This window comes from Kogia breviceps, chromosome 8, assembly GCF_026419965.1.
Source record: "Kogia breviceps isolate mKogBre1 chromosome 8, mKogBre1 haplotype 1, whole genome shotgun sequence".
Lineage (NCBI taxonomy): Eukaryota > Metazoa > Chordata > Mammalia > Artiodactyla > Physeteridae > Kogia > Kogia breviceps.
The window spans coordinates 98,232,629-98,259,336 of record NC_081317.1 but is presented as its reverse complement, the minus strand read 5'-3'; the positions used below and the strand labels follow the sequence as shown (position 1 = coordinate 98,259,336).

Below are 26,708 nucleotides of genomic sequence, written 5' to 3'. Positions count from 1 at the left end.
GGAAATGATCTGAAGAAGAACAAACTTTCAAATGATTTGCTATGTCTATCTTATATTCATTTAAGGACATACTGCTACCTATTTTTTCAAGGTGAAAGAAATCTATTAAATAGAATTATTTATACTAAAACTTACGTTTATTTCAAGTGATTTCTTTTCTTATTTTTCTCAAATATATTTTGCCAGTCCTTTTTTAGAAGAATGCCTTTTTCACACAAAGGGCCTGCATAGGAAGAAAAATCCACTTAAATTCTAGGTTTAATTCAATGCATTTTGAATAACAATTTCCATCTTAAATTCATAAAGGATATAACTTCTGAATTAGAGTTCTGATGAGTTTTTAATATGAAGAATAAACTCCTACTGAATGCAGAGTATAGAGATTCAGGAAATATTAGAGTTCTCAAAGATAGGACTAACTTTAACCACTTGATTGTTATTCACTGATAACAATGAGAAAATACCTGGGCTCCACCCCACTAGGTTGGTGACTATCAGGGAGAAAGAGGGTGTCTTGCAGTCAAAGGGCACTGGAGCAAGGTTCCTGAGGTTACAGAGAGCATCACCTGTTCAGGCTAACACGTGTGTGGGATAAGCTGCATCCTTGAGCAGGGGGCACAGTCCCCTCTGATCCAGGCAGCTGGAGGGTAGTTAAGGGGCAAAACAATTTCCCCCAAAGATGGGACTTGGCTCATCCCAGCCAGTGCTTCTCACAATCTAGCTTGTACTGGAATCATCTGCTCATCTTGTTAAAATGCAGATTCTATTCAATAGGTTGGGGTGGGGGCTGAGATTCCATATTTATATCAAGATCCCAGGTGATGCTGCTGGTCCGTAGGTTACATGTTGAGTAACAGGACTCATAGCGATCTAGGTCCTTTAATTCACAGAGAAAAATGGAAGGTGGGGAGTAGAAAGATAAGATGTATAAGAGGAAAGAAGAGAAATAGAAAAGAAAGCAAAAGGTCATGGAGACAGAGTGAAAGAGAGAGAGAGAGAGAGAGAGAGAGAGAGAGAGAGAGAGAGAGAGAGAGAGAGACAAGGAACAGGAAATTTGATAATATGGCCCTCCCAGCATCCCTCCTTTCTAAGGGCCCCCATCAGCGTGGACATAAAGTCTTTACATGGCCCCACCCACCAATCCAGGAGCTTCGGTGCTAAGTGTAGGGTGGACTGGGAGCCGTCCTGATCAGATCAGCTCTTCACAGGTGGTGAGATCTGAGACTCCCCTCAGCCAGAGCCAAGTAAGTCCGAGCATTTCCTCAGATTTTTGAACCAATATAGGAAAATAAATGCCCGAAGCTAATCCACAGAAGGCACAGGGCAGGGCTGCCTCTTAGTTACACACATGCCAGAGACTCAGCTAAATCCTCCCTTCTCCGTTTGGTCGGATTCCCAAATTACCTAGACTGATTCAAGTTGATTTTCTAGAATTTGTAACAATACAGATAGAAGAGGGATATAGGGAAAAATGCAGAGAGAAGAGAGAAATAAGGAGAAAAATATTTAATGATAGGTGAAAAAAATAGATAAGGAAAGAATAGAAGGATAGAGGAGAAGAGGGAGAAATAGTAAGGAGATGAGAATGAAGACAAAGTATTGATAAAATAGAAGAAAAACACCCAGGAACTGCAGGAGGAAAGGTGTCCATGGCCAACAGGGACCCAGTGGTCCTGGGCCAGATGAGCGTCAACAGAGGACACCATTGCAGTGGACACCATTAGCCACAGTCTCCCGAGAGGAGAGGTGGGTATTGGCCTGGCTCTCATAGAGTCAGCCCATTGTTCCCAAACAACTGGAACGGGAAGGGAGAAGAGACAGAGTCAGGGCAGGCAGGTAGCCTGGGAAGGACAAGGCTTGCTATAGGGTCCCAAGAAGACCAAATAGGTGCCCAGGAGGGTGGTGATGGAGCTGCCCCAACACCCCTCTAGAATACTGCCAGCGCTCTAGACTGCCCACTCACGGACCTCTCCTGCCCACCAGGGATACTCACAGACCCAGACTCAGAGCAGGACAGTGGTTGGAGCCCACACCTCTCCCCAGCCTGGTCCAGAGGCCCTCAGGGAGCTCAGAGCTCACATTAGCTTGCAGGTAAGAATCCTGGTTCGCAAGGGCTGCCCCACAAAATTCTTGTAATGAATCTAAGAGTCACAGTAGAATGATGTAAGTGTTTGCTGACATATTCTCAGGGAAACAGTAGAAAATAAACATTAGTGCATTTTGTCAGTAATCACCGATCTGTTGCATTGCTCACTTCAATGCTGTTCTATGATCCTCAGTGTCCTAAGACTCTGGCTATTTTCTGATTTAGTTGGGCTGAAGTTGCAAACTCATCTTGTAAGTCCTATGGATGTTTAGCATCAAGCTTGGTCAAGCCACCTGGTTTACTAAATGACAGATATAAACCATGATTGTTCACATCGTATAGGAAATGCACCCTTCCTAAACTTGCTCGAACAGTGATACTTCTTCCACTACATTTCAAGTGAGGACATTTACTCTGCACATCAAAAGAGTCTGTATGACCTGAGATGTAGTGCATCCCTTGGTGAGAGATAGTGATGCCTTTTCTGTCATGTAAGGCACATTCCTATATTTCCATTTAAATAAAACCCTTTTGGAATGTATTTCACAGATCTGAGTACTTGTTTAATTTATTTGGTTATTTTCACATAGAAATCCAGTTTAGCCATGGAAGCAGTCACTCATTAAGAAAATATATTAAAGTGGAACATATCACCAGTGAAGAACATAATTTCTTTTTTTAAAGAAAATCAATTTGGATAACCTTCAGTAACTGGACCTGCAGTCTTCAAATCCTTTAGTCAAAGACTTTGTGGCCAGCCATGTTTCAATTCTATAACTTTGAGAATTTAGAGAGGTATATATTGCATTTCACATATTAATTAATATTCCATGGCAAACATGTGGCAGAGCATATGGACAACTTGCCCAAAGTAACATAAGTAAAGACCTTTTGTCTTATTATCATCTCATGTCCATTTTCAGTAAGGAGTTAGGATAAACCTTTTTCTCAGAGTTTTCGGAATTTGGAAAGAGTTAACATGTATTAGTGGACAAAGTTAGCACAGACAGCAGACAGACCCAGAAGAACAAGAAAAGTCATTTAAAAAAATTACGACAGGGAGAATATCCACAAAACTTTTAAGGCCAGAGAAGGAGTGCTTGATTTGGACTTTCTTATAAAAGTAGGAGGCTTCCTGAGAAGAAAGCCAACACACAGTCTTTCTTGCTGGGGGTCAAGGTTACATCAGTGAGGCCACAAGCTGGGGGGACACTGCTGTGGGTGAGAGCCACACTACTGATGGCGGGGCAGCAGCCTCTCAGAGGGGACACCTGTGACACACCAACTGCGAGCAGGTGCTCAGATACCCCTGCAACATGACTTCATATGACTCTGGAAAACATCTTCAGATCCAATGAGAAATGTGTTTGCCAGGAAAGGATACCAAATGCAGAAAGAAAAAAAATCAGAGATGTATAAATACAGTGGGGTGGGCAGAAAGGCCTCAAAGATGTCCAGGCCCTAAAGAAAGGAACTGTGAATATGTTACTTTGCATGGCAAAAGGGACTCTGCAGATGGGATTATGGTTAGGAAGACTGTCCTGGATTACCCAAATCGATCCAGTCTAACCACATGAGCCCCCTTAAAGTAGAGGACTTTCTCCAGCTAGAAGAAGAGGAAATCAGAGAGATGCGGCAGAAGGAGAACAAGAACAAAGAGCGATTTAAAGATGAAAGGGACTTGACCCGCTGCTGCAAGAACAGGCCACATAGAAAGCATAAGGGATGTGGGAAACCTCTAGGAGCAAAGACAAGCCCCCAGCTGACAGCCTACAGGAGATCAGTGTCTCAGTCCTACACCCACAAGGAAGTGAGTGAGTGTGTATGCAGAAGCATCAGGAGGGCAGTCCTGACTGCTGCCCTCTGAAAGGCCTGCTTGCGAGGCTGGCCCATTCCCAAGACTCTAACGATAAAGGTGGCTTACTGTGCCTAATGTTTGTTCAAACAGTGTGGTTCATACTCAATACCTGCCTTCCTTCTGGAAGTCTGGAATTTTGTTACATGCAAGGCAGAGGCTGCCTACATGACCAGCCCCCAGTACATGAGCTCCCCTGGTTGGTAATATTCCATGTGGGTTGCTATAACTCACTGCTGGGGGATTAAGCTAGTCCCGCATGACTTCCCTGGGAGAGGACTGTAGAAACTTGGGCCTGATTTCCTATGGACTTCACCCCATGCACCCTCTTCCTTTGCTCATTTTGCTGTGCCCTTTCACTGTGCTAAATCATAGCTGTATGACTACACACTGGTCTTGTGAATCCTCCCAGCAAATCATGGAACCTGGGGAAGGTTCTGGGAATCTCCAGACACCCTGAAGGACAAGTCTTCCCCAGAGCCTCCAGGAAAAATGCCCTAAGCAAGAGAACCCAGCCAGGTCTACTGTACTTTAGACCTACAGAACTATGACATAATAACTATGTCTTGTATTAGGTCACTAAATCCATGAAAAGTTGTTAAAGCAGTGATAGGAAATTAAGTAAATGGCACCATGAATAAACATGTTACTTTCACTAATGAAGAGTATAATATCTCAAGGAAATTTTTTAAAATCTTAAATTCATTCTCAAGTTAACATCAGCAATTCATATCTAAAACAACCACCTGAAGAAGGGGTAGAACCTCTGGTAAGGTGTATGGTTGATTTTTAAGAGCAGCTGACATTTTGTGAGAGGTCTGGAAAGCAGCCAAACCAGCCCAATCTTTTTAAAGAAACTGTGAGCATAATGTCAGAATCATCAACTAGTGTGATTTACTGCTGTCAATGCCAGTCTGTATAGTCGGGCCCAGATTAGGAGATGAATTCACTTAACCCATGGTGGTGCATGCAGAAGATGTGAGGATCAGCCCTTTTCCTAAAGGAGCTCAAAATGTGAGAGGAGAAACACCTACACTGGAGCTTCAAGGATCACTAAGCTGAGACCAAGGGCTACAGAGAAGCACAGAGCAGGAAGCTAAGGAAGGCATCCTACCAGAGCGTAGATTCCACTCATTCGTTTTAATTCAGCAAACATTTACCAGCGTGCTCGGCCCCAGGCACATGAAGTGCTGGGGACACAGGGAGGGGTGCAAGCTCAGCAGGAGTGTAAGGCAGGCCACTTTACCCATGTTTACTGTGTGATAGGATGGATAGGATTGAGGGGTCCACTTCCGTCCTCACCTGCATGATCTAGGATTAATAATGCTACTATATTCTTGACCCTACTTCCCCAAGGGTGCCTGACCTTTAAAGAAATCAGCAGATGGTGATGCTTACATATGATTCCTCTCCAACCTGCTTCACTAAAAACAAGAATTTTTAGAGTTACTCAATCAAATGGGATTGGAGCGGGGTGAAAATATGAACCTAATTAATACAATGAAGAATAAGTAGGCATTAACCATTAGTTAACTACTTTTGAAAAATAATATTTAATTTTGAACAAAAGTTTTCCATGTAAGTAAATGTTTCATTAAGCTTTAATTTACTTAAGCAATATTGACCTTAACCCTGCTTTGGACTTGGTGTTCTTAGAATGGGCACAACATTAATATCTGCTTCTGATCATACACATGGCAACTACTTGTTTGGAACCTTAGGTCAGCCAGCCCTACAAACACTCACATATTTCCTCCCACTTTGTTCTTTTCTCTAGTATTAGACAACTAACTAGTTTTTCTTGATTCAATTTGCATCGACATTTATTGACTAACTAATAAAAGCTCCAGGGATAAGAAATTAAGTAGACCACAATCTATTAAGTTATAATAAGTTACAGAGTTCTAAGGAAATTCAAATGAGGGCAGTTTGTTACCCAACGAATATTATCATTTTGTTGCCTGTTAGTTTTATAGATAAGCTATGTGCTAAGACATAATGGCTTTTTAGCTGACAATTTTCTTCTTATCCTGAATTAAGAAAAGAAAATTTTTAAGTTATACAACATTCTTAGCCTAAATTAAATGGAAGATACACTGTGTATTTTCTATTGTGGTAAGATATACATAACAAAAGTTTAGCATTTTAGCCACTTTTTTTTTTTTTTTTTCCGGTACGCGGGCCTCTCACTGTTGTGGCCTCTCCCGTTGCGGAGTACAGGCTCCGGACGCGCAGGCTCAGCGGCCATGGCTCACGGGCCCAGCCGCTCCGCGGCACGTGGGATCTTCCCGGACCGGGGCACGAATCCGTGTCCAGTGCATCGGCAGGCGGACTCTCAACCACTGCGCCACCAGGGAAGCCCTTAGCCACTTTTAAGTGTACAGTTCTGGACATTAGCATTCACATTGTTGTGCAAACATCACCACCCTCCATCTCAAGAACTTTCTTATCTTCTCAAACTGAAACTTTGTCTCCATTAAAGCACTTACAGTCCATTCCTCCCTTCCCCCGGCTCTTGGCAAGCATCTAAATTATATTTTTAATAAGAAGAAAACAGTAATTTCTTCTCCACCTGATGAATCTTCTTCAGGCCACACCCCATCAGCCAATTGCAAACCTGCTGCAGACCTTTACAACACTCTACTTTTAGAGCTTCTCATTCAGAGCAGACTGTGATTTAAAGATATGAAATGCTAAATATATAATAAATTACATATATTTAAAAAGTTAAGCAAACAAAATTTAATTCTTCTAAAAGAAGCATGGATATGTAATCAGAAGCAGAAACTATGTCACTGATGTAAAATAGTTATGATTCCAAAGAATTCTAGGGATCTATTGTCCATAAATTACAAGAGGCCACATGATGCCCAAGTTCCTGTTAGAGCAGGAACTCAACACATCCCTCAACAAGTCCTCCACAGAGAGACTCTCCATTACATCTATTTTTACATGTTCAGGGTCTTTCAGAAATTTCATTTTATCAGAGGGCATAGAGAAAATGAATTTGCTTTATTTTAAAATGCTGAGGCAATATAAACTATCATGTCTGTTATAAAACAAAAATAAAATCAGTTGTATTTGACTTATTTATTCCTTAGACTTAACACTATTTAAAGGAATAATAGGAAGACATTTTCAATATTTCACTACATTATAAAATTGTTTTACTTATTTCATAAATTAGCCATGGACGCTGTATTCTGGAATGTCACATGTGGCTTACATTCAGTGGAAACATTTTCAAGTAACTTAGGAGGCTCTGTTTCTATACTTGATCTGACAGATGGGCAGCAACATGCAGTAACTAGCATAATTCATACTCCAACAGACTGCCTTTCAATAAAGCACATACCCAGATGCTTTCCTCTCGTCGATATTGCTTCCAGTTCCTCCCGCCATCGCTGAACATCAGGAGGTAGCTGTTCACCCAGTCGGAGCTCCCGTATCCTCCCTGGGTGGCCACAGCTGTGACCTCCATTCTTTCTCCAAGGTCAATCTGCAGCCACTGGTATTTATTTGACACAAGGGGAGACCAGCCACCAGCCCCTTTTTGTGGGAATAAAAATAAGAAAACCAGTAAAGACAGAGAAATCTTTGAACTTTATATTAACCTGTAAGAATGGGAACATAAATAAGATTTATGAAAATCACAGTTTCAAATTCTGCATTATATAATGCCTCATAATTATACAAACACATACACAAACACAAAATTAAAACACAGGTTAAATGTAAATGGATGAAGCCTATATTAATTGTTTTGTTTCTTAGTTAATAACCCCTGACTCTCTGGTATTGGGGTGTCCCGCTAAGTGAAATTGCTCAATGTAATAGGTGGACAACTAAACACCATGCCATTACATCAGTGCTTGGAACTAGTGTCTTTATTGGCTTCAATGCATGACTTGCCCTTTGTTGGACATAAAGGAAAATAAAGCTAGAATACCTTAATTCTGGATTCCCAGCATGAGTAAGTACAATGTTGAATGTTGGGATAACAAAGATGGCCATGGCATAGCCCTACACTCAGGGTGCTTACAGGCTCATAGGAGAAGCAGACATTTCAAAGAACAATTTGAAATGTAATACGGGAGGGGTGGAGGTGAAAGTGATTTCTGTGCAGGGAGAGCGAGTTCTAAAAAGGCAGCAAGGAGGGTGAGAAAGAACCCAGAGGAAGTGAATGAGGAGGAGTTTCTCAGGTATTCAAGACAATAGGTGCAGAGTGGAAATTACTGCGCTTTGTTTTCTCCAGTGCCTGTGAGAAACCAAAGAATTAGGGATAACTGTGAATGTATTATTGATATATTTTGTTCTTCTAGTTTAACAGAAACATGAGTTTTGAATTTGGATTTAGATGTCATATTAAATTTTCTGAATTTAAATTATTATGCAATATAAAAAATGGGAAATGGGTTTGAAATGCATTCTGGAACTGATATTTTGCTAATTATCCATGTCTAGAAAACACAGTGTCATGTAAACAGTCCTTAACACAAAAACACTAGCTTTAAAAAAATTTTTCTCCATTGTCCTGACATCTAATTTGAGGCTCTCATAATAAGGTCTGACACTTTAGACAACATTTATTATCTTTTTATTAGGGACTATTAGTAATATCCATGTCCTGTTTACAAAAGCTGTTATGACCATGTACATGTCAGGAGGTGTGTGACATGGTTACAAGACAGCTCAAAGGAAAATGGAAGTGTAGCACTTACATCAGGGTGTGGAGGTGAAACTAGCAAGTGGGTACATCTGTTGCTTCACTATGTCCTCCGTTAACTGCACTACATGTATAACCCTCAGCAAAATTTAAAGCTTACAAATTCTTTAAAACTCAAATTCTTTCTAAGATTTCCTCATTTCCCACAATCTTTATTCCAAAATTTCCTCTCAACCACAAACATAATGTCTTTTCCTTTGATCCACATCTTAAATACGCCACAACTCTGGTTGTTCTGTAATGCATTTTTAAACTTTTTATTTTGAACTAATTTCAGACTTACAAATGAGTTGCAAAGATGGGATAGGGAATTCCTGTCTACTTTTTACTCAGTGTGTCCTAATGTTAATATCTGACATAACCATGGTATTTTGATCAAAACTAAGCTATTAACACTGGTACAATGGTAACAAAATGACAAACTTTATTTTGATGTCTCCAGTTTTTCCACTAACTCCCTTCTTCTGTTCCAGGATCCCACATTGCATTTAGTCACCTTGGCTCCTTAGTGTCTTCCAACCTGTGATAATTTTCAGTCTTCCTTTGTCTTTAATAACAAGATTGATCACCACCCAACACCTCCCTGCTACTTCTACTGATTTGTACAAAGGTCCCATGTAATGTTTGATGAATGTTAAGTCCTTCTGTGTTCTAGCTGAGGGTTAACTAATAGTCCCAAGTAACATTACTCTGCAACTGCCTGCAATTTTATAATAATTGCCAAAAGAAGTCAGAAATTAGGTATTGGCATTTAGCTGATCATTTTAACTTAAAGGTTCTACATTTGAAGTTTTATATGAATCAGTTTAAATCTCTCAGAAACTGCTAAATGTCCTGTATTCTTAGTATCAAAGCTGTAAAGATTGTACTGAAGATACTTTTTGTTTTTGCATTTCACAATCTTTCTCTGTCATCTTTAATCTCTCTTGAAGCAGGAAGTATCATTAACACGGGTACCACATGTATAGAAATGCAACAGAATAAAAAGCATCAGCATGCTTCCAGCATGTTGCCCTGGGACCAGCCTCTCCCACAGATGCAGCCACATCTCTGTCAACCACTCTTCAACATCTGCAGGTAATCAACCTTGAACATTTCATATTCCTTACCTGTGGTGAGAAGGTGCTACTAGTATGCAAATTAAGCTATCTGATTAAGTAGGTACTCTGATAAAGTAATGAAACTGCAGAATTCCCTGTGCTGCAAAGCAATTCATTTCAGCTGGATAACATAGCCACAGCGGAATCCCCAGACCCCTGCAGGGTGATGATATGAGTTACTGTGCATTCGTCCATGCACACAGCCCACTGGGGTAGATGCCCTTTTTTCTAATGACTGGAAAAAGTGGGAAATGCACAAATATAACCAGAGGACTATTAGGGAGCACCCAATAGTTTTACTGACGGGTAAGGGAGATCACTGTTCTGTAATGGAAAACAAAACAAAATACACTGAAACATTAAAGTGGGTATGCTTGAGCACAGCCACCCAGCTGGCAGCCGCAGAGCAGTGGTTCTGAAACTGATCAGCCTGCATTATTAAATGTTGCAAATCTTCAGTAAATTCCCCCTGGGAACCAACACCCCCTGAAACAGAGCCCAGGAATTTGCAATTGCTGTTTTGGAGTCACCAGTGCTGAACCCACAAGAAAGGCACTTGCCCTCCCACCCAGCTCTTCCCCTGACCACACCAGACTGTCTTTTTCCATGTCACCCTCCTGTCTCCTGCCTCAGCCCCTTAGTTGAATAAAGTGTCACAATTTATACAAAGGAAAACATGTCCAGAGGGTTTGACTTGCACAGAACAAGGCTCCACAGCTTAGGACACTGAACAAAAAACATCCCTCCCAGCCAACTGTGATAGGTATGCTTTAGGCCTGCAATGAGAATTCAAGAAGCTGTATTAGAGCATCTAGCACAATGCTTTCTCTCCCATACAGGATCACAAGACGGGAGACAGTCATGGTGAAAGAGGGGTGACATCCAGAGTGTGGGGCATTACAGTCTTTTCATTACTGAATGGCCCATTACCTGCCACTTTATACTAGATAAAGGAGAGAAAATGAGGAAAGCCAAAACTTGTCACAAGCATGTGATGTGTTCAGGACCCTCCCAGATGCTCTAAATGCTACTTCACAACTCCTCCATGAACCGGGCAAGTGGGACAGGTGTTACAATCTCTGCTTTGCAGACAAGCAAAAGACAATCATTTTAGGTTTCGGTGAGGGTATTTTATTAAAGCTTAGCTCCCTTTTCATTCTCTACGGCTTCTAAGAACATATCCCTGTGATTTGTCAGTTATTCAGTATTTTTTGCTTATCAATAGCCAGACTGTCTTTTATATTGATACACTGGTAGATATACTGGAAGGTTTCTGTCTCTAGTTATCCCTGTGTAATTGTTTCCCCCACCTTTGGTTGGCTCAGACACAGGCAGTGACTTGTGCCTTTGGGGAGAGGAAAGGCTGAACAGGAAACTATCAGCTAGGGCCTTAATTATTCTGATCACTGATCTAGATGAAAATGACCCCTGCTTCTGGTGGCCAGGGGGCATGCACTGTCATAATGAGTATCAGCTTTGTGCAAAGGGGGAAATTACCCAGAGGTGGAAATTACCCAGAGGTGAAAAGGAGAATAGCTCATGCCTTTTTTAAGTTGGAACAAGGTCCAGAGCAGAAAGATACCTAAGGGAGGAAAGTCAAGTGCGATAATTTGAAGTGAACAGACTCACCTATCTCCAGGGCATCTAAATGTCAAGCAAGTAAATGGCTAAATTGAAATTGTAACCAAGGGAAGTTTCCCTCCAAGATCTTCATTACATTGTCTCAAATGGGAGCTCATCAAGCTCTGTGTATTTCTTTCCTCACTTAAATGCATCTTAATTCACAGAAAACTCATTCCAGATTTCAGGCCGGGCTGGGTGAGTGGGGAGAGGGTGAGATAAGCAGGAGTAACAGATGTTCCCAGGAAAAAGGGGCCATAGGGTGGCAGGCCCTGGGGATGCTCCCTGACCATCCCACTCAGAGATCTCTGGGATTTATATATTGATGTTTTTGTCACAACCCTGCCTACATTGCTGAGGGAAATTTAAGCATTTGCTCCAGCTCTGATTTCTTAAGGAGCAATTCCAACTATCTACATATACCATTTCTGGCTATCCAGATGTAAAAAATGCAGAAATCCTCCCTCTGGACCTGTCTAGGTAACCTCTGATTTCCTTTCTGCTGTGCCTCCTGCAGTCTGCTAGCAGCCTGAGCAGGAGAGAACAGGTAGTTTTCCAAAAAGTGCATCCATAATGAAAAAATCACACACAGCTGCCTAATTGTAAAACAAATTCCTGTACTGAATGCAGACATACCCTATAATGGCTTTGTAAATAGACAATTAAAAATTAAATAAAAATAAGTGTATACTTGTTAATTTGTGATTCAAATTAAATGCCAGTAATATTAAAGAAAAAAGGCACAGTGTGACTGTTCACATGTGACTCCCTTAAGTTCTGTGTGCAGTGTCCCAAGGGACAACTTTGAACGCCCTTGGCATTTAACATTCAGGGCTGCAGCTCTTTTCTGCATAAAATAAACAAAAATCCATTGCTACTGTGTGTTTTGTTTAGCTTCTCTCATAGACACTCCTGACCAAGTTTTAAAGAAACACACAGTAGAGAGACATTCAGATCTGAGTTGATCTCAGGCTTTGGAGTTCTTATTTGTTTGAAGTTCTGTATTGACAAGACTATAAGATGATTTTGCTAATTTCTCACCTTAGAAATAAAATAAGAATCGCCCAGCAAGCCTATAAACCATCCGAACATGTACTAAATACCTCACTCATGACTGAATAAAACGTATGACCAAGTTTATTTGTGTATCTCCCGTGAAATCTTCATGTTTATGAGAGATGCAGCTCTGAGATCTGGTCTAATTCTATAAAAGCATCATTGTGCATCTTTCAGAGGCCCCCTGAGTTATTCAGAACAGATATGATTCCAGATCATCCTCGAGGCCACTCAGAATAGCTGCATCTCCCTCTGATATGTAGAGAACAGTGAGGAATCCAGGATGCCCACAAGGGCAGAAGCCAGGCACTCTGCTCCAAGGCCCCCACCACTTCCCAGCAACACGCCGTTACTCTTCTTAAAGCAATGGCTCCTTTTTCTTTTTAATTAAATTAAGTGTAGGATCATGTCAGGAAATGCAAGGGTGAGATGCTCAGAAATAAAACCATGAGTACTAAATTATCCATCCATACTGAACTGCTCACTTAGCCACAAGCCTTTGGGAAAAGTGTCCATTGATGGTAAAACTTTCTTTAGGGATGTTATGTAGCTGAATTCATTACAATTTGTAAGCACACTGTGAAAGCCTTGGGTAAAAAGAGATATGTACAGACGAGCTGCTATACAAAATAGAGTAGTAAAATGAGAATGCAAAAAGGATGAGGTCTAAGCATCAAAAAATGTAAATACTACTGACAAAGGTGCATTTTTCTGGGAAGGTAGGCATTCATCCCCAGCAAAGTATGGCATTATTTTGTGTTGGAGAAAAGCCTGCTCCACTGGATTTCCTTGGAGGAAACAAGGCAATAAGGGAAGAGTCTACTGCAAGGATCACAGGACAGAGAGAACAGGGAACCCCTGAAATACCATCTTCCAGTCAGCCCCTAGTCCAGAAGCTCCTCATTAATGTTCAGAGCAAAGGTGGGAGTAGCTGACCACAGGGTCCACTGAGATAGATATTCCATTAGCCTTTGTCACTGGCTGTGGTCTTCCTGGACCAGTCTCTGTGCCACAAGTTAAACCAGAAGTTCAAGACTCCTGTGTGATTTAACATAGGATCCATGTATCATTAGTGATCCCAGATGCCTCAGGAAAGGCTGCTAATTGAACCTCACCCCTTTGGCAGGATTGAAGGTCACCTCACTTGGTACGTCTTTCATCAGTGACTCCAAAGAAAAAAGAGGGAATATCACTACAAGAGGTAATGCAATTGCATTGGATGAGTAAAGCAGTATGCGATGGGACAAAATATATCTCCATAGGGATGCCAATAATATTTATTGAAAGTGGAGTAGGGTTTCCCTGGTGGCGCAGTGGTTGAGAGTCCTCCTGCCGATGCAGGGGACACAGGTTCATGCCGCGGTCCGGGAAGATCCCATGTGCCGCAGAGCGGCTGGGCCCGTGACCCATGGCCGCTGAGCCTGTGCGTCCCGAGCCTGTGCTCCGCAACGGGAGAGACCACAAAAGTGAGAGGCCCGCATACCAAAAAAAAAAAAAAAAAAAAAAAAAAAGTGGAGTAAACAAAGACATCATGGTGTATGTCAAGGATACATACTGTTAAATAAATAACTTTCATGAACATTTTTGTATATTATACATTATATAAAAGTGAATTACTTTGGAAAAGAACAGTAGAATTTGCTAGACAACTATTTTTTAATTTGGATAGTGCCTAGAAGGGCTTCCACATATCTTTTGGGAAGTTGCCAAGTATGTCATAGGCAGTACTTACTCTTGGAAAAATACTATGGCAAAATTGTGGCCACCATGAGATACTTACTGTGCAGATTAGAAACACAGACATAATTTTGCAAGGATAAACTGTTGTGTTTTTCATTCCTCTCCGGTAAATCCTGTTAGCCAGTGATCATTATCCCATGAAGCCCTTAGAGAAGCCAGGGAGGGCGAAGATCAACTAAGAAAATAGGAAACAGGACGTGTGATGTCTCCCTCTTTGGCAGGAAGAAGAGATGGGAACCCATCTCTTCGTGGGAAAGAGAGGAAATGGAGGAAGGGTAAAAGGTGGTGGGAGGGTGATTCAGACACCTTGCTCAGGAACGAAGTCCCAGAGGGGTCAGAAAAGTGAGAGGAATAAGCAAGCTGTGGAATGGCTTTGTCTTGGCTTCCATTTGGAATTTTGGGAGATCACCTTGTAGGGGGCTGTGTAGTCATTACTAATGGTTGCCAACTATTTCCCTTCTTCTACCTTCCAGGCACATGGAGGATTGCGATTTCCACGACCCCTGGTGGTTGGGTGGGGCTATGTGACCAGCTCTGGCCAACAAGCTCTGAGTGGAAGTGACAGGTTACTTCTGGACTAAACTGCCAGGACAAAACCATTTGACGATCTTTTTCCCCTTGGCATCGTGAACCAGATTGCCCACAGGCCATCAAAAGGGGGCACAGAAGTGAGATGAGAGTCTGACTGGATCTGAACAGAAGGTCAACTTGGCAAAGGCAAATTAAACCTGTAACCAAGGCTGCTCAGGCTGGAAACCAAATGAGACTCATGGTCAGGCTTCAGTGAGGCAAGAAGTGACATCGCAAAGATCCCGAAAGGGACAGTGACCTGTTCCCTGGGAACACGGTCTTACCAAGAGGTAAATCCGCCACAGGCTTCAGGAGCAGGTGCCAAGTAACCCTCAGCGTTAAAAGCAGACAAACTCCCTTTAGCAGATAGCAAGGAGCTGAGTCCCAACATGAGAAGCCCCACCATCCAGCTCCATGAGGGTATAAGCCCTTCTGTAACCCAAACACTGTCTTGGAAAGAAGCAGGAACAAAGAAATCTGAGCATCCCTGGAAGATGCTCACCCATTCAAAAGCGTCTACTGAATCCAAAAGAGACTGAGGATTGCCTTATTCTGGGGGTAGTGCTATAATTTGGGCTACTTGGTAGAGAGAAATGACGACATTGCCTCCCTGAAGGTTGTTGACAACGCTGAGAAAACAAGTTTGGTTTGTCCTGGTTTGTCTCATCTAGCATCTTAGGTTCTATGGCGGTAACCTGGAGACTCCAGACCTTGAAAAGGACCATGGGAGAATCCGAGCAGATGAGTTCTGTGTGACAACTGTACAGCAGGGTCTGCACGAACCCTGGGATTTGGGGGCTTCTCCTCCCACATGCTACCATCATGCCGTGATTTAATAAAGTTGCACCATTGCCAAGACAGTGCTCTGTGCTTTAGTACATGGGTGTATTTTACATGGATGCTATTACATTTGGCCTGTCCACTGCCCTCAATACCCACAGTTGCATCTGCAGGATAACTTGTTAAGAAAAATCGGAAAAAGAATGTGTCTTGGCCCTAATAGGTCTATAAACTTTTAGGAAGCACAGATAAACAGAATGAAAAATCTGACATCCAGAGGCAAAAATTCCCCAGTACATTCATATGCCTTTATAAAAATCTGGTTTGCAAGCCCTTTTATTGCAATCTGAATTGTTCAGACTAGTATTTGGGAATACTGACCACTTCTACCAGGCACCTAGCCTGTGAATAAAAGATAGAAATCCTGGAGAACTACGATTTTATGAAAAAGTATGAGGGACAAGTTTATTATTATAAGATTTGCATCAAACATGTTTGATGTATTCAATAATATTCTGATTTATATCAGGAGTTGATATACATCTAGATATTTTAAATTATTATTCACTCTTTCCATTTTCTAACATTTCTTTGTAAAAAACAGTGAATTTTACATCATAGCTTATTTGGGATATTGCAGAGTCCAAATAATCAGACGTTCCAGGTTATAAGAAAATATTTAGTGTCTGATGCCCAGGCCTAAGCATTTTCTCCTAATCTAATCATGTGTATTTATTTCCTGCTAAAACCTGGAGTATTAACTTGTACTACTAAATGTACTTCCTAAAGTGAGAAATAAATATCTTAATGCTGAGAATTGTTTCTAATATGCTCAGACATTAATTGTATTGGGAGCATTAGACAAAATCTTTCCTGGTTCCACCAACACATAAGTCTGTCATGAGGAAATATGATCAATGTCTCGGTATGGGAAAGGTGAAGGATTACAAAGAGAAAAGAAAACATCCAGTCAGTTCAGCTTGTCTCCATCTACTTTCTGTTTGCAATACACAATATAGTAATCTGAAATGCCAGTTTTGATCAAGTTAAATTTAAAGCAGTCTCATTTGCGCTGTCAGTGATGAGTGGCTTGTCACATTAGAGGGTGTGATTTTCAGAATCTGGGCCATGAATGGAGTGGTCCCTCTTTCTGGGCATGATTGTTTATGCAAGCACTTTGGGGGAACAAAAAAGGAGAACAAAATGTGTGTACACTTCCTCCTAATCAATCTCAATCAGCTCTGGCCAGACCACTCATCTCACCACCATGCCCGCGGTGACTTAAAGAGAACATGTCACGTGGCTAAAGAGAATATGTTATCCAGAGTTGGAAAGCAGCATCTGAAATGCTAAAGCCAGTTTCATGAAGGGTCACCGAGAGTAACAATAATTATAAAAACAAAAGGTTATTTTCACATGCAAGATCTAGAATGAAAGTCCAGCATGGTTTACTCTAAGGTAGTTTTTTTACTTTTGGTTTTTTTTTTTTTTTTTTTTGCGGTATGCGGGCCTCTCACTGTTGTGGCCTCTCCCGTTGCGGAGCACAGGCTCCGGACGCGCAGGCTCAGCGGCCATGGCTCACGGGCCCAGTTGCTCCGCGGCATGTGGGATCCTCCCGGACCAGGGCACGAACCCGTGTCTCCTGCATCGGCAGGCGGACTCTCAACCACTGCGCCACCAGGGAAGCCCTGGTTTTTTAACTTTTGTTTTGAATAAACTTGGATAAACTGGATAAAGTTTCTTTAGGAGCTTTTTGAGAAGAAAAAAATGAAGTCAATATTATAGCATATTCTTATTCAGAACACACAGATTTCAGCAATCTTGATATTATATGAGAAATATTAGATCACTTGTAATTCTAGGAAATATCAATTTAATATTGATGGAAACAAATTCAGCTAATATGAATAGTCAAACCCATTCTGACTGTAAAGAACTTTACATTTTTATCTAATGGCATCAATTTTCTTGCATAGGTATATCAATAAATGTACGTGTCTGTGTTTCACTCCTTAAAAAAATCCATCAGTTCTGAAAAATTATACATTCAGGCATTTCCAGCAATTTGTGTTTCTTTGTATAAAAAGGTAAGGTTTATGACCTAAGAGTGGATACTTTGTTAAATGTATTATCTGGAACCCAATCCCAGACTTCAAAATGGGAATGCTAGAGGAACCAGACTAGAAATTTCAAAAGTAAACTCCAGGAGCACTTAGTCCAATGTTGAGTGATGATACTAGCCCATTACTATCTCTACAATAACCAACACTTCCATTAGGGAGCTCACAGAAAACACTGGCAAACAGGTGGTAACATGCTCAGGAATCATGGTTTTCAAAGCTCCTGCTTTGGCCCACCTGACCCTAGAAACACCTGGATCCCTCCTAACTTCTCTGCTCACCCCTCTCAATATCCTTCATAGACTTCTTTCTTCTATTTATTGCAAAGTCTCTTCTAAGAAATATTTTACTACTTTTCATAAATTAATAGAGAACAAAATAAATACATAAATAAACTGCATAAGTAAAAAATATGTAAGAGAGAAAACATGAAATGTGCAATAAGTTCTAGTCAATTAATTAACATTTGCTATGTGTTGAATCAGTGAAGTACTTTAAAATCATAAAATGCCTTAAAGTTTGAATTATTGGGCTTGGGGGTTTATACAGTGGGTCAAATTTATATATATGCACACACATACAATCAAAAATTATGTATAGACTATTCTCTTACTACCTTTATGTATCAGGTAGATGAACTGATCAGCTGCTATGTATAAAGTTCTTGGTGGAAGCTGTGATATTTGAGACATTTCTAATTCTTAATGAACATTCTAGAAGCGCAATGACTTATGGGCAAAATAAGAAACTACGGGTATAAGACAGACCACCTTCTCTAAAACTTCCAAATACCACAATACAGACCAAGGAAATTTTAACCATACAATCAGAGAGTCTAACATGATTTTTTTCCTCACTACATCATACACAAAATATTCAAAAAAGCTAAACTATGTATGAAGAATCATCGCCCTCATTATATTCATCCACATTTCATACTATCCACATTTTACATCAAAATAATCTAAACTAAAGTGAACTAATATGTTCTTCAGCATTTACCAAGGCAAAGGAAATGTCAATAAAGACTCTGGGATGCTGGCTTTTAACAGAAAACACATATAGATAATCCTTCAGAAGGAATATTGATAAATTGTGCTGTCTAAAGCATACTTTAGAAATGGGTCTGAAATCAGGTGGTAATATCTAGGAATATTTAGTGAAATGTACACTATATGCAATCAAGAGTAGCAACAACCATTAAAAAAAAAACCTCATCAGTTGATTGCCACTCTTAAAATAATTAATTTAAATTTACAAAGAGAGTAGTTTAAATATAAAAATAAGCTTTGTACTTACCATTTTATAGTGATGGCTTATAATATTCTGAGTTATTATTTTTTTAATTGAATATAATGCAAATAAGTTCATCTTAAGCTTCAGGATTTTCCCTTCTAATGTTTATAAACTTCCCAGTGCCCCCATACTGATAGCACCGGAGGCCTGAATCATAAAGATACTCTACACATGCAAATTAGAAACACAACACACAAGCCCTTCAGGCCTCTTGAAACTAATTAAATATGGCTTATTTAGTTTTTACAATTTTAGGGAAACCACTGGAAAGTTTAGATGTTAAGCTGATATTAGAATAACCATCAGATTGAAAATGGGTAATTTGATAACTGATCTCATTGAAATCTGATTTCAATGAGAATATATTTTTACTGGGGTGCTAAAAATGATTATGAATGATGCTTTGAGGAGTAAATATCTGGCCACAAAATGCTTTTTCCTGGGAAAAGACCATGAAGGTGGACAATCAATGGACATGCCTTCCCATCCTGAGCTCAATGAATTTCTTCACCTGTGTTCTTACTCTTCCCTGCCAATCTATTTGATCACTTACTAGGTTCCCGAATTTGATCCTTAAGGACACAGTAAAGTTCAAGCTAGACTTAAACTCTGATCTTAGAAATGTCCAAGAAAGGGAGGAAAACACTCAATTCTTTAGTAGTATCTCCAGAATTTACAGCAGTGCATTTACATGGGACACGGGTAATTTTAACTTTTACTTTCTGAATTAATCTTTCATTTAAAAAATCGATCCCTTAAAACAGTAGCAAAACAAAAGCAGAAATAGAGACACAGACGTAGAGAACAAATGTTTGGATACCAAGCTGGAAAGGGGTGGGGTGGGAGGAATTAGGAGACTGGGATTGACATATATACATTATTGATACTATGTATAAAATAGACAACTGATGGGAACATACTGTATAGCACAGGGAACTCTACCTAATGCACTGTGGTAATCTAAATGGGAGGAAAGTCCAAAAGGGAGGGGATATCTGTATGTGTTTGGCTGATTAATTTTGCTGTGCAGTGGAGGCTAACATAACACTGTAAAGCAACCATACTCCAATAAAAGTTAATCAAAAAAAGTAGCAAAGCATTTGAATTTGAAGTGTATGTACTCACTTATTTAATCCACTGAATTATTATCTGTGCAATAGAAGAGGTAATTCACTCTACAACATTCGAGTAGCAAAAATGGACCTTTCCAAAAAGTAAGTCATTAACTCCCTTCCCACTAATAGGAAGGGAATCTTTATTTTCAGCAGCATCCTTCACCTGGTCTCCTCCCAGGCCAAGTCCTGGGATGGAGTCATTTGTCCATGACATCCTTTGGCAGCTTCACATCTCACAAACATCATGCAGTGGCCTGTTCAGCTTTCCCCAGTGGCTGCAGCACTGGCTCCTTCATGTGCTGTTTTAGTTATTCATGACTAGCGCACTTGACTAGTCACCCTTCTATTGCCTGTCCTTAAACTAAAAAGGGATGATAACCCCGGAAATAATCTAGACTCCAATAATTCCCTTCTCATAAATCTTACTGATGATCATTTGCTGGCAATCAATAGGGAAGGAAGATATCAAAACAAACCCAAAAATGGATGATAAGCAAGAAGAAAGCTAGCAGATGAATACTAGCTGATATGATGAACCTGCTGCTTTCTTCAATTTCATTAAACTCAGTATAATTAACTTTTGAGCTATAAGAAGGAATATTAACTAAAAATGAAAATAATTCTCTCCGTGAAAGAATCAGGGTAGATTGACACGAAGACAGTTGCAGACTCACCGTCTCTGCGATTAAGACTTGCAAAGCCAGGGCCGTGGCTGCTGGACAGCTCTGAGGAGCTGCTGAAGGAAGCCCGGGGCAAGGCAGACGCCAGAGGAGCATCACAGCTATCTGGGGGGAAACACCACGTTCCGGTTAATACACTGATTAAAGCTTTCCTGTCTTCTCTTCCTCTCTTCTTCCTTCCGTTTTACTTTCCTTTCCTTCCTATTTCCCTGCCACCCTCCCCTCTTTTCTTCTTTAATTTCCTTTCTTTTTAGTTAACAGGCTAGGAAAATGTAGAGCCTGTCGCAAACATCAGTCTTGATCAGAGGTGTGTTAATAAATGTTTAACAACAGGCTCTTAAGGAAAATAAAGATTGGTAGCATTTGCCACTTTCCATGGTGTAAATACTTGTACCATGGCCAATTCAAAGCTATCAATGTGATGTCACTGACCATGAAGTTGGAAAAAGAATGCACATATCACATTATTATATAGTACTTTCACCACGCAGACACAAGGTATGTAAATAACCTCAAGAGCACTGATAACAGCAAGATGACATAAAATAAAGTAGGAAGTGGTGAGTTTGCAAAATGTATTACTTTTGTTTTAATGTGATTTAATTAATTATGTTTATATAACTTAATTTTTAATAATGATTGTATTTTCGTGCAAAATTCATGAAAAGTTAATGATTGGCTCTTGCTAGCTGCTAAAAATTGGTTCCAGCACATCACTACTAAATGGGAAAATATTAAAAGTATTTCCTTGAAAATCAGAAAGAACACTTTCACAGGCACCACTGTTTCTACTGAACATTGCACTGAAAGTCCTATCAGTAAGTAAGAGAAAATTTAAAAATTAAAAGCACAAAATTGGAAAAAAAAAAAAAGCAACTGTTATCATTTCCAGATGATATGATTATGGAGGTAGAAATTCTGAAAGTCACTGGCTAGCTTAACAATTCATTACACAAAAGCTGATAGTATTTCTAAACTTATCCATAGTTAGAAATTAAATTAAATAGAATAGCAAATACTAACAAAACATATAGAGTATCTAAGAATGAATCTTACAGAATTTGCAGGACATTTATGGAGATTATTATAAAGATTGTATTGAAAGACATTAAAGAAAAACTACATAAATTCAGACTGCAATGACTGCAAATAGGAAGATTTAAGGTACTGGTTTTCCGTAGCTTGATCGAAAGATTCATTAGAAGTTCAATCAAAGCTCAGGAGGGTTTTTCACAGAACTTGAAGCAGTGAACCACAGAGCTCAGGGGTTCTTAACATGTGGTACAAATATGATCTAGGGAGTCCGTTGAGATGAATAGTACAAATTACATCTTTATTTTCACTAACCTCTAGCTAAAATTTAGCATATTCTTCAGTCAAAAATGTAGACAAACCAGACTATATTCACCAGTGCCCATGCATTTGTTACCAACATAAGTTACAGATATTTTAATAGCAATCGTTGTCACAGATATCTAGAAATATTGTTTATGGTCCCCTTTACTTCAAAATAACAGTATTTATTAAAGTCACCACTTGTTTTTTAATGTGCTAATAACTAAGAAGACATTATGTTACACTTTCTAGTACATTGATATCAGCATTTCAATATAACTATTTACTTTGTAATCCTATGTATACATTTTATGCATTTACAAGCATTGCTGTGAGAAGGGGTCAGGCTTCAGCAAAGTGCCCAAAGGGTCCATGACACAAGGAAGAGCAAAGAAGCACCCGTGGTGTGTGCACTGCAAGTACAAAGCTGTTGAGACATTACTGGGGCATTATTAGCCATTCAGAAAATTCCAGAAGATGGGGATCATCCACAATCCACAGTCAGCTGTGCTAACTCGAATGTTAATGTGACAATTTCTCAGGGGTGACAGCCTGTTGAGCAGACCAGGCCCTCATCATTCCCCCTTTAGGTAAAGGGGTCCCAGGGATCTAAGTAACCTGCTCAAAGTCACAGAGCTGGTTGAGGGTAAGTGAAGATTATCTCCGTCAACTGTTTAGCTTGGGAAGCCTGCTCCTTTCCCAGCCTCCACCACTCCCCCAGCACGGCTTCCTTTCTGAGTCTCCCCAGACGCTCCCCACTCAGTCCCCTCTGCTCACATCTTTCTCATCTCACCATATTGGGGTCTCTCCTTTCTGGGTTGGAAACAGTGAGGACCAAGTGTAGATTCTGGAGCCAGACAGGGTGTGGGCATGGCACTTACCAAGCTGCCTATTCTTGGGAAGTCACTGGCCCTCCCTAAGCCTCAGTTACCTCATCTGTACAATGAGGATGTCACACAACTGAATCACACAACTGGACAAAGGGGAATCACACAACTCATAGGGTTTCTATGAGGATTAAAAGTGTTTGCTTTTATTATTTTCAGTATGGTAAGACAAGTCATCACATAAGCTTCTTCAAAATATTCTATAAGGACATTTTCCCTATAGAGAGATATAGAAGGCAGCATTCAACATTCCAAGCCATATTCTCATTTTTTATTCTTTCCTCAAAAGAAGGCATATGAATCTTAGTCTTTAAAAAAAAACAGAGTAAGATGTACTCGGTCTTATGAAGTCATCTTTGCCTTTGAGAAACAATTTTAAAAGTGATCATTTTCTTTTCAACCCTAATTGGTTGTTCCAATTCACTTCCACACAGTCAAATTTGAGAATGCATGTGATCAGAAAACGTGACCATGTCCAATAAGGTACTTGGAAAAGAGCGGCTCTGTTTCTGGACAGTGTTTCCTGTACATTCACTGTGTTTTTAACTAAATTACATTCAAGTAAGGTGAAGTCTCAGATGCCACCCCAAAATCTCCTTAACCATTGTTTCCAATCTGAAATGTCTATATTTTATACTACGATTCCTGGAGCCAAAATTGTTAAGACACAATTTAATTTTCTTTTTCTGGAATCATTAAAAAATATTTGATTTTCACTGAATATTATTCTTATCAAAAGTCTGATAGATACTATTTCTATCCAAAAACAAAAAAGATGAATCCTGAAATGTTTCAAAGCTACAACAATTGCTCATAAATAATTCTTTTTAACAAACGAGATGGCAAAACAACTGAAAAGTACAACTATTTACCACTTGGGGGGAAAATGAGGTGAGTACAACTAATAACCTTATAAGAATTAACAAATGAAAATAGACAGATAATATTACAATTAAATAGGCTAAAGCAAGTTTACTTCTCTTCATAAAAACACTCATATTAATAAGAAATTATTCTATGAAATAATCTCAGTTTTGAAATGCACTTATTCCTTCAAAAGTTCAAATGTACTCAGAAGCTCAGAAAAGCTTAGGAACTCTAAAGGGAAACTGATGATCCATTGTAATATGTCTTATAAAAAATACAAACACATTATAATTGTTCATGATTTATGTATGATTCAGATCAGAGTGCTCGGAACATCCTTGTGTGCATGCTTCTATAATAAATTCTTATGTATTAAATGATCAAACATTGTCTCAGTAGTTGTACCTATTGTAACATCATTATAATCAATAGCCTATTGTTTGTCCTGCCAACAGAACAGCTTTATACTGAAATTATTAAACAATATTTCAGCTTCTGTTTTTAAAAATTATATATATATTTTTCTCTCCAGGTAAAATCTTAGAAATTTGGAACTTCCCATAGCTGGGGAAAACATAGTTGCCTTAATCCTCTCAATCTAAGTCACACTATCTAAGTGTTTTCCAGACCCTTGACCTCCTCCTAAAACTACTTAAATCTACCCCCTCCATAAATAAAAAACAGTCCCAGACAAACCTCTTTGGATTACTACAGCTCATTGGTGATGCATGCTCTTAGTTTCTTCAGAACTTTCAAATCCAGTTTATACACAACTGTATATAAATGGCATCTTTCCAATATGCATTATGTTCTAAACTAGACTAAAAATTCATCAGCAAAGAAAATGCCACTTTACTGAATTCACTGATGAGCTCTAGTAGTTTTCTGGTAGCATCTTTAGGATTTTCTATGTCTAATTTCATATCATCTGCAAACAGTGACAGTTTTACTTCTTCCTTTTCCAATTTAGATTCCTTTTCTTTCTCTTCTCTGTCTGCCATAGCTAGGACTTCCAAAACTGTGTTGAATAAAAGTGGTGAGAGTGGACGTCCTTGTCTTGCTCCTGATCTTAGAGGACATGCTTTTGGATTTTCACTATTGAGTATGATGTTAGCTGTAGGTTACTTGTATATGGCCTATATTATGTTGAAATATGTTCCCTCTATGCCCCTTTCTGGAGAGTCTTTAGTCGTAAATAGCTGTTGAGTTTTGTCAAAAGCTTTTTCTGCATCTATTGAGATGATCATATGGTTTTTATTCTTTAACTTGTTGATGTGGTGTATCACAGCCATTGATTTACAGATACTGAAAAATCCTTGCATCCCTAGGATAAATCCCACTTGATCATAGTGTATGATACTTTTAATGTATTTTTGGATTTGGATTGCTGGTATTTTGTTGAGGACAGATGAATGGATAAAGAAGATGTGGTACATATATACAATGGGATATTACTCAGCCATTAAAAAGAATGAAATAATGCCATTTGCAGCAACATGGATGGACATGGAGATTATCATACTAAGTGAAATAATTCAGACAGAAAAAGACAAGTATCTATTAAAAATTTGAAACAATAATTCAAATAATTATTTTAATAATATTATAATAACCTTCCAAAACAGAAAGCACAAAGTCCAGAGGGCTTCCCTGGTGAATTCTGCCAAACATTTAAGGAAGAAATCATGCCATGTCTCCATAATCCCTTTTAGAAGATAGAAGCAGAGGAATACTTTTTAATTTATTCTATGAGGCTAATATTACCATAATACCAAAACCAATCACAGATATTATAAGAAAAGAAACATACAGACCAATATTTCTCATGAACACAGATGCAAAATCCTCAACAAAATATTAGCAATCAAATCCAACAATGTATAAGAATTACAGGAGACGGCTTAAAGATGGCGGAAGAGTAAGACGCGGAGATCACCTTCCTCCTCACAGAGACATCAGAAATACATCTACACGTGGAACTTCTCCTATAGAACACCCACTGAACGCTGGCAGAAGACCTCAGACCTCCCAAAAGGCAAGAAACTCCCCCACGTACCTGGGTAGGGCAAAAGAAAAAAGAATAAACAGAGACAAAAATAGGGACGGGACATACACCACTGGGAGGGAGCTGTGAAGGAGGAAAGATTCCCATACACTAGACGCCCCTTCGCGGGCGGAGACTGCGGGTGGAGGAGGGGGAAGCTCCGGAGCCGCGGAGGACGGCTCGGCCACAGGGTGCGGAGGGCAAAGCAGAGAGATTCCCGCAGAGGATCGGTGCCGATCAGCACTCACCAACCCAGCCCGAGAGGCTTGTCTGCTCACCCGCCGCGGCGGGCGGGGCTGGTAACTGAGCCTCGGGCAGATCCCAGGGAAAGGTCTGGAGTTGGCAGAGTGAAAACAGCCTGAAGGTGTTAGTGCGCCACGGCTGGCCGGGAGGGAGTTCGGGAGAAGTCTGAAGCTGCCGAAGAGTCAAGTGACCTTCTCTTCCCTCTTTGATTCCTGGGCGCGAGGAGAGGGCATTAAGCGCTCCGCTTAAAAGAGCCCCAGAAACGGGCGCAGAGCTGCCGAAGAGATAAGAGACTTTTTCTTGCCTCTTTGCTTCCTCGGGCGCGAGGAGAGGGGATTAAGAGCACCACGTAAAGGAGTTCCAGAAACGGGCGCGAGCCGCGGCTGTCGGCATGGACAGTAGAGACGGGTGAGGGACGCTAAGGTTGCTGCTGCCACCACCAAGAGGCCTGTGTGTGAGCACAGGTCACTCTCCACACCGGCCCTCCCGGGAGCCCATGCAGCCCGCAACTGCCGGGGTCCCGGGATCCAGGGACAGCTTCCCCGGGAGAATGCGCAGTGCGCCTCGCGCCTCGGGCCGGTGCAACAT

At 40.2% G+C, this 26,708-nt stretch overlaps 1 protein-coding gene across 1 annotated transcript in view; it reads right to left on the bottom strand.

The window, feature by feature from the left end:
- LOC131760859 (contactin-associated protein-like 3) overlaps window positions 1-26,708 on the bottom strand; it is a 90,775-nt gene extending 64,067 nt beyond the window's left edge. Inside the window, 3 exon segments of the mRNA XM_067041073.1 lie at window positions 7,297-7,490; window positions 20,739-20,849; window positions 26,603-26,708. Coding sequence (XP_066897174.1) covers window positions 7,297-7,490; window positions 20,739-20,849; window positions 26,603-26,708 — 411 coding nt within the window.